Below are 8463 nucleotides of genomic sequence, written 5' to 3'. Positions count from 1 at the left end.
GGTCTCTGGCGGATGATGCTCCGAGTCCAAAAAGCGGAGTGCGGGCGCCCCGACGGATCCCACCACAACACCAGCCAGCTTGTGGCATGGAAAGCCCTCCTCAGCCGTGCGCCTTGTCCACTGACTTGCGCGCGAGAGAGAGAGGCTTCCCTCTGCCGGATCAGCCCTCCAAAAGGAGCCCCGACGGCGAGCCTCCCGGGCTCGCCTTCCCCAGCAGCCACTGCTATGGAGAGGCCCCTTTCTTCCCCGAGCCCGGACGGCTTCCAGCTCCGCCTGGCCTGCTTCCTGGCTCTCTCCTCGGGCTGCTTCCACCTCCGGCCGCCGAGGGCGCCTGGTGAGGGGCGGCTGGCGCCCCTCCTTCCCCGGGCCTCGCAGCGGAGGCGGGGCTGGCTGGCTGGCTGGCGGCAGAGGCTCCTTCGGCGGTCCGCCCTGGCCCGCCTCCTCCTCCCTCCTCCCGCCGCTCTGCCCTCTTCTAGCTCCAGCCATCGCTGCCGCCGCGCCGTCCTCCCCGTCGTCTCCATCCTCCTCCGGCGCGCCACGATGTGGCTCACCTCGGCGCTGGCGCTGGCCGCCGCCGGCTTGCTGGGGCTGCTGCTGGCCGTGCTCCCCGGCCGTCTGCGCCCGCTCGCCTTGGCCGACTTGGCCTTCCTGGTGCGCGCCTGGCGCTGCCGCCGACGGCTCCTGCACGGCAAGGCGGGCGCGCTCAGCCTGGCGCAGCGCTTCGGGCGCCTGTGCCGAGCGCGGCCCCAGCGCGTCTTCCTGCGCTTCGAGGAGCGCAGCTTCACCTACGGCCAAGCCGAGCGCCAGAGCAACCGCGTGGCCAACGCGCTGCTCCGCTTGCCCGACGGGCAGCCGCCGCTCCTGCCCGGCCAGACGGTGGCGCTCTTGGTGGGCAACGAACCCACCTTCATCTGGGCCTGGATCGGCTTGGCCAAGCTGGGCGTCGTGCCGGCTTTCCTGGGCACCGCGCTCCGCCGAGGGGCGCTGCTCCACTGCGTGCGCACTTGCGGCGCCAGGGCGGTCCTGGTGGCGCACGGTGAGTTGTATACCCCCCCACTCCCCACCCCGTCGCGGTTTGTCCTTTCGGGTCTGTAAAAGGGACTTGGCGAACTTTGGGGGTCTGCAGAGGCTGAGATCCAAGGCTTGCGTTACTTGGGAGTAAACCCCTATTAGGGAAGGTAGGGAGGGCTAAGCACTCTCTTCCCAAATCAGACCGCTGCTCCGTGGGGACGTAGGAAGCCGCCTTAGACTGAATCAGACCCATTGTGCTCCATCTAGCTCAGTACTGTAGACACGGACTGGCAGCAGCTTTCAGGCTGTCGTCTCAAGGGGTTCAAAGGAAGGGAGTGACTCCCCTATGGAGAAAGCTTGGGGTGTTTGGGTCTTCTCACTGAATTGTAAAGTTGGAAGGGACCCCCCAGGGTTTCCCAAACTTGGGGTCCCCAGCTGTTGTTGGACTACAACTCCCATCATCCCTAGCTAGCAGGACCTGAGGATGGGAATTGTAGTCCAGAAACAGCTGGGGACCCAAATTTGGGAAACCCTGATCCAGTGCAACTCCTTGCAATGCAGAAATGTCAACGCAGCGTCCCCTTCCAATTGGAACCCATACCAGGCACCACGATGGAAGTTTATGCAATTAGGCACTGCATGGAGAGAACGGACAGAGGAAAAGGCTTTGTTCCTCTTTCCTAGTACTAGAACTCTCGGGAGTCCAACGAAGCCAAACGCTGGAAGTTTCAGGGCAGATAAAAGGAAGTCCTCTTTCAAGCAGTGCAGGGTTGAACTATGGAACTCCCTGCCACAGGAGGCAGTGATGGCCATGAACTTGGACGGCTTTAAAAGGGAATTGGATTCATGGGGGAGAGGACTAAGAATGGCTACCAGCCACATTGGCTCCGCAGTTGGAGGTCACAATGCTTCTGAATGCCAGTTCAGGTCCCGCTTGCTGGTTTCCCATAGGTATCTGGTGGGCCCCTGTGATAACCAGATGCCGGACTAGATGAGCCATTGGCCTGATCCAGCAGGCACTCCTTATGTTACAGAGTCAGAGCATTGGTCCATTTAGCTCAGCGTCGCCTCCATCAATTGGCAACAGCTCTCCAGAGAAGAGTCTTTTGTAGCCCCACCTGGAGATGCTGGGAATTGAATTCAGGATCATTCTGCATGCAGGGCAGATGACCCACCATTGTGCTGCGCCCCTTCCTCATTGAGAATAGCAGGATCGACTTCTCTGCATGTTTGTGCAGGGTCACACTAAACATGGGCTTGCTTGCTTGTTAGTGGGTTTTAACCTGGTTTCGGGCTTCCTCTGGGTTGTGTCTCCTGGTTCAAAGCCTACCGCAGTAACCAGAGGTGCGGTGGGCAGCTACTTCCAGGGGCAAATCCTTATTATTTACCTATTCAACCCTTCATCCAAAGATCGCAGGGCGGTTCACAACGTAGCAATACAAAAACGTTTAAATCCTCTGTTTCTGTGTTTGGAATGTCTGAAGTGTTCCAGTCGCTGTTGGATGGTTTCTTTAAATTTTAGGTTTCGTTATTGTTCCACAAGTATGTCTTTAAGGGCCAGAGCAAATAACATGACCCGGTTTTACAGCCGTGAAGCAGCATAGCAGGTGCTGTTAAGTTGTGTTAATGAAGCTGTTGGCTATAGTATATAAAGAGCAGCAAGTAGCTCTCTCAGTACCCTGGTGGATGGGTTCCACTTATTGATATAATGTAATTTAGTGTAAAAGAAGTTTTTGTTTTTGTTATTTGTTATTAAACCAAGCAAAAGTTACTTTTGTGTTTCTTGAATGTGTGGTCTCCCCAGCACGCTTTCTGCAGCCCAGCTAATCTGCAAAAAAGCCAACAGTCGCATCGGTTTCACATACACACTGAAAGGAAATGAGCCCAGAGCAGCTACTCTTACAGAGACGTGGCAGGCACCCTCTTTGGAGAACATGTACTCTTTTTTCGCTCTTGCCTTAAGAACGAGAGAATATTCTATGTATACAGAGAGAGTGCAATTACCTCCTGTTTTTCTCCTCTACCCCCGTAGAGGCTGTTTGGAAGAAGGTGAGCAGCAACTCAAACAGAGATAGGATAGTCAGCCTCCTCTGACAGCAGGCCATTGTGCTGCGTCTCTGAATTTGGAATGGCTGGAACGCTGCAGAGATGTGGCAGCATTAGCTGTCCCTGATAGGGCCTGATTGCAAGGAGGCGAGCCCAGAGCAGGGACTCACGCAGAGCTGCAACAGGCAGCCTCATCGACGGGTGGCTGTTTCACCAGTCTTTCCATTGCTAAGGGTGATAGAATGTACTGATTATTCAGGAATACAGACGAATCAGTCCTAAGCGGCTGTGTCACCTCTACCCCCCCAACCCAGGGCGCAATGCAACCAGTTTGGCGACATTCTGCCCCATAGCAAGGAGAATTTGTCACTCTTTGCTTTTCTGTAGGGTGCTGGGTACGTTGCTCTCTTCTCTAATGCTAGCATGTTGAATGAAAAAAAGAGTCAATAATTATATGTGATCCCTGATTGGCTGGGATATGTGTCTAGGAGAGGGGCAGAGAACCTGTGGCCTCCCAGATGTTGCTGGACTCCAACTCCCATCATGCCTGATGGTTGGCCATGATGGCTGATGGGACTTGGAGTCCCAACAGCCCTTGGAGGTCCCCCATATCAGATCCTACTGAGGGCCTTCTTGGTAGTGGCACCCACCCTTTTGAATGCCCTCCCATCTGATGTCAAGTAGATGAGGAACAATACAGTGGAACCTTGGTTCTCAAACAGCTTAGTTGACCTACAAATCAGCTCCCGAAAACCCAGAAGTAAGTGTTCCGGTTTTTGAAAGTTTTTTGGAAGCCAAACGTCCGATGTGTCTTGGTTTTCGAACAGTTTTGGGATTCGAACGGACTCCAGGAACGGATTAAGTTTGAGAACCAAGGTACCACTGTACAACCTTTAGATGACATCTGAAGGCAGCCCTGTATAGGGAAGTTTTTAAACGTTTAATGTTTTATTGTGATTTTATATGTGTTGCAAGCCACCCAGTGTGGCTGGGGCAATGCAGTCAGATGGGCAGGGTACAAATAAAATCATTACTTATAAAGGTAATGATAATAATATCTGCTTTAGGAGATGGGTCCCCTTATTTTTTTATTTTTTTAAAATTGCACGCAAATAGTGGGCACATTTAGTGATTATTTCTGATCATCCGCTAAGGAAATGTAAACATTCCATACAGGATGGTTAGCTAAAGAGAACTTCCAAGATGCAGAGGGTGTCTAACTTAGAATAGCAGTCTCTGGCCAGTAGGGCATCCAGCTGATAACTGGGTGAGACAAGAGGCTGGACTGGACAAAGCACAAACAGCCATTGCCATTAGGAATGGAGCCTCCCTGTTCAGACCCAGTTTATCTCTGAATGCCAGATACCAGGAACACACAACAAGGGAGGGCTGTGCTTCTAGGCTTCCTGGCTGCTGCTCACTCTTGGAGACAGGAGGCTGGTCTTTGCTTTGATCCAACGAGGCATCACTGATAATGGATTAGATATGGGCAGCTAGCCATCATGATGGCTGGGAAGAGTGGAGCCTCCAGGTTCAGTGTACCTTTGAGTCCAGACACTGGAGGGCAGAGGGCAGGGAAGGATATTTTTATTTTTGTTATTATATTGTAATTATCATTATAATTATTTTTTACCCTTTATCCCAGGGCAGGCTGCATCAACGAGAGTGGTGCAGTTCCAAATAAATTAGGGTTAATTTGCAGCTTTAAAGGCGGGGTCACAATAAATACTTTTCAGCTATCAAAACGCCTCCATGCCCTGTTTGTGGGGTCCCTTGGAGCCTCTGGCCAGGGATTTGGGGGGCAGGGGGAGGAACAGAATGCATGACGCCATGGACTTTTAATTTTTATCTAGCAGGATTCTTCATTTACTGTGTGTGTATCTTCCGAGAGTAGGGACGCGGGTGGCGCTGTGGGTAAAAGCCTCAGCGCCTAGGGCTTGCCGATCGAAAGGTCGGCGGTTCGAATCCCCAAGGCGGGGTGTGCTCCCGTTGCTCGGTCCCAGCGCCTGCCAACCTAGCAGTTCGAAAGCACCCCCGGGTGCAAGTAGATAAATAGGGACCGCTTAGCAGAGGGAAGGTAAACGGCGTTTCCGTGTGCGGCTCTGGCTCGCCAGAGCAGCGATGTCATGATGGCCACGTGACCCGGAAGTGTCTCCGGACAGCGCTGGCCCCTGGCCTCTTAAGTGAGATGGGCGCACAACCCTAGAGTCTGTCAAGACTGGCCCGTACGGGCAGGGGTACCTTTACCTTTTATCTTCCGAGAGCAGCTTGCAAAAGTCAGCGATAAGACCGTTCCGGCCCTCGGGTTTCCACATCAAGAGCCACGGCACAAAAGGAAAACGGGTTTGGGAGGGGGAAGGAAAAAAGAAATCTCAGACCCAGTTTGATTTGGTTGGAATTAATTTTATAATGAAATGATTTTAGAATGTTTTATCGTTTTACTGTTGTTAGCTGCTCTGAGCCCGGGTTCGGCTGGGGAGGGTGGGATATAAATAAAATTTATTATTATTATTATTAGCTGTGGAGTTCTTGTCAAGAATAGCTGAAATGGGGAAGAAAAAAGATTTCAAGGAGAGGAGGAGCCAAAAGTTGCTGGTCGTTTGGCAGAGGCCCTGCGGTCCAGTCTCTTCCTCTCCTATACAGCCTGATGGAATGGCTGCTGATCCGAGTTGAGGGGCACAGCCTGATGGAAATTATCACTTAACCCTAACCCTCCCAAGGGTTGTTTCCCAACTACGTTCTACTTGGATTCAACCTGCTGAATTCATCCAAGTCAGACATATTGATTAATTTCAATGGGTCTACTCTGAGATTGGATTATACACACATAAAATTGGATGACACATACATACTGCTAGGGGGTGACCAACTCCTGAGAGACTGCGATCTACTCACAGAATTAAAAACTGGCAGTGATCTACCCCCTTTTTGGGGGGTTCAGGTCACAGTTTCTGAGCTTTTTTTAGGGAGGAGGAAAGCCCCGATTTTTGAGAATCCAAGCCTAAGCTCAAGGGAGAAAGGGGAACAGCCACTCATCAACCATCGTGAAACAATAGAGGGCAGGGCGAGGGGGCAGGCTGGATTATATTTTATTAACGCTAAGGAAAGAGACCCAGCAATCGACCGCGATCTACCAAAACCTCCTGGGGATCGAACAGTAGATCGCAATTGACCTGTTGAACATCCCTGTAGCTAGATAAATAGATATGGCTATAGGAGCCGCTACTCCTAATTTTTTTTTTAAGTGGCCTTAAAACTCTGGAAGGTTTCCCACGCCTGTAAATTTCATCCGCTTTGGCCCGAAATAATAGTTTTTATACTACCCAAAATTCTGAATGGGGGCTCCAGAGTTTTATACAGAGGGTCATCCTCCAATTAACTTCTGCACAGAGCAAGCCCATTTAAATGAATTCATCTAAGCTAGTCCTGTCCATTAATTGTAACGGTTCTACTCTGAGTAGGGCTAATGTTGGATGCAACCGCAACAGTTGTTGTTGGACTGGTTTCTTTGTAGCTGATGCCGGCCGTGAAGTTGTTCACCACAGTTCCTTCTGTAACAATTACAGAGTTAAGAGGGACAGTTCCCCGCTTTTCATATTTGCACTTGGGAAAATTCTCTGTTCCAAGATGTGTCTCCAGGCGCATAGCAAATACATTTCCTTAACTTAAACACCACAGAAAAGAAGATAAAATGAGGTTACAGTATAAAAAGCTTTGCAAAGTGCTAGCTTTGCAAATATAAAATGTTGATACGGTGTTTTTCACCTATAATCAACTGGTATTGATTATTGATACGGTGCTGAGAAACCCTAATCAAATCATAATTAGCTGAATCAGCAAGGCTAGAGTTGGGTAGCAGGCCAAAGGTCATATGTATCTCCAAACTGGGGGGAGATGCTCAAGAAACTAATGTTTATATCCATTTTTGAAAGGGATAGGTTAGAATTCAATGATCAAACAAGACTATGTCCCACAAAATATTCAGTTTCATGTAGGGACTTGATAAATCTTACACCCCAGATGCATCAATGCCTGCCATAATTAAATAATTTTAATAAAACCACATCAATTACAAACAATTGCCTTAAAAAGAAGAAGAAGTGTATTTGGATAGAAGTTGCGCAGACCTAAATTATATGAGAATGTGTTTGGCTTGCATCTGAACATATGTAAAGCATCCATGTTAAAAATAGCCTTCGCTGTGAACACGACTTGCTTAACAAGGAGGGATTGATTGAGTCAGGGCCAACTCAAGGTTTTCTTTTTATAACGGGAGAGATAAAGGTATCGGTTCGAGATAGCGAGTGGGGAGTTGTGGCCTTCCAGTGTGGTATTCAAGTTTGGCCTGTCTCCGAAGGATGTTGCAATCACAGAAAGATGCCTTTTATTCCCATGTTAATAAATGGGCTGTGTTGGAGTAAGGCAAATCGGCTTATGGGGCCTGTTTTGGTGCGTCTGAAACAGACCAGAATGGGTGCAGAAGGGAGAATATTTGCCACAGATGCTCCTGGGAGCCACAAGTTGCTTTTGAACTCGGGTCCTGCTCCCGGGTTTCCCATTAAGGCACCTGGTTGGCCACTGTGAAAACAGGATAATAGGATCATAAGAGTCGGAAGGGACCTCGAGGGTCATCTAGTCCAACCCACTGCAATGTAGGAATCTTTCGCCCAACGTGGGACTCGAACCCACGACCATGAGATTAAGAGTTGGGCTCTACCGACTGAGCTATGTTGCAGGTATTTTGTGGTTTTAGGGACGCGGGTGGCGCTGTGGGTAAAAGCCTCAGCGCCTAGGGCTTGCCGATCGAAAGGTCGGCAGTTCGAATCCCCGCGGCGGGGTGCGCTCCCGTTGTTCAGTCCCAGCACCTGCCAACCTAGCAGTTCGAAAGCACCTCCGGGTGCAAGTAGATAAATAGGGACCGCTCACCAGCGGGAAGGTAAACGGTGTTCCGTGTGCTGTGCTGGCTCGCCAGATGCAGCTTTGTCACGCTGGCCACGTGACCCGGAAGTGTCTCCGGACAGCGCTGGCTCCCGGCCTATAGAGTGAGATGAACGCACAACCCTAGAGTCTGTCAAGACTGGCCCGTACGGGCAGGGGTACCTTTACCTTTACTTTATCTTGATTTTATTCTGTGAACCGCCCTGAGACCCCCTGGGTACAGGGTGCTATACAGTGGTACCTCGCAAGACGAAAAACTCGCAAGACGAAAGGGTTTTTGGTTTTTTGAGTTGCTTCGCAAGACGAATTTTCCTATGGGCTTGCTTCGCAAGATGAAAACGTCTTGCAAGTTTGTTTCCTTTTTCTTAAAACCGTTAATACAGTTGTGACTTGACTTCGAGGAGCAACTCATAGCACGCAGTGTGGTAGCCTGCTGGAGAATGTTGGGGCCACTTCTTAAAATTACTG

At 50.5% G+C, this 8463-nt stretch overlaps 1 protein-coding gene across 1 annotated transcript in view; it reads left to right on the top strand.

The window, feature by feature from the left end:
- Positions 1 to 8463, top strand: part of SLC27A3 (solute carrier family 27 member 3) — a 30132-nt gene continuing 21669 nt past the window's right edge. The window contains exon 1 of the mRNA XM_028710027.2: positions 1 to 1036. Coding sequence (XP_028565860.2) covers positions 13 to 1036 — 1024 coding nt within the window. The 5' untranslated portion in view covers positions 1 to 12. The remainder of the gene's footprint in view (positions 1037 to 8463) is intronic.

Source organism: Podarcis muralis, chromosome 16 (assembly GCF_964188315.1).
Source record: "Podarcis muralis chromosome 16, rPodMur119.hap1.1, whole genome shotgun sequence".
Lineage (NCBI taxonomy): Eukaryota > Metazoa > Chordata > Lepidosauria > Squamata > Lacertidae > Podarcis > Podarcis muralis.
The sequence above is the reverse complement of the archived record's forward strand: the minus strand, read 5'-3'. Positions and strand labels throughout refer to the sequence as shown.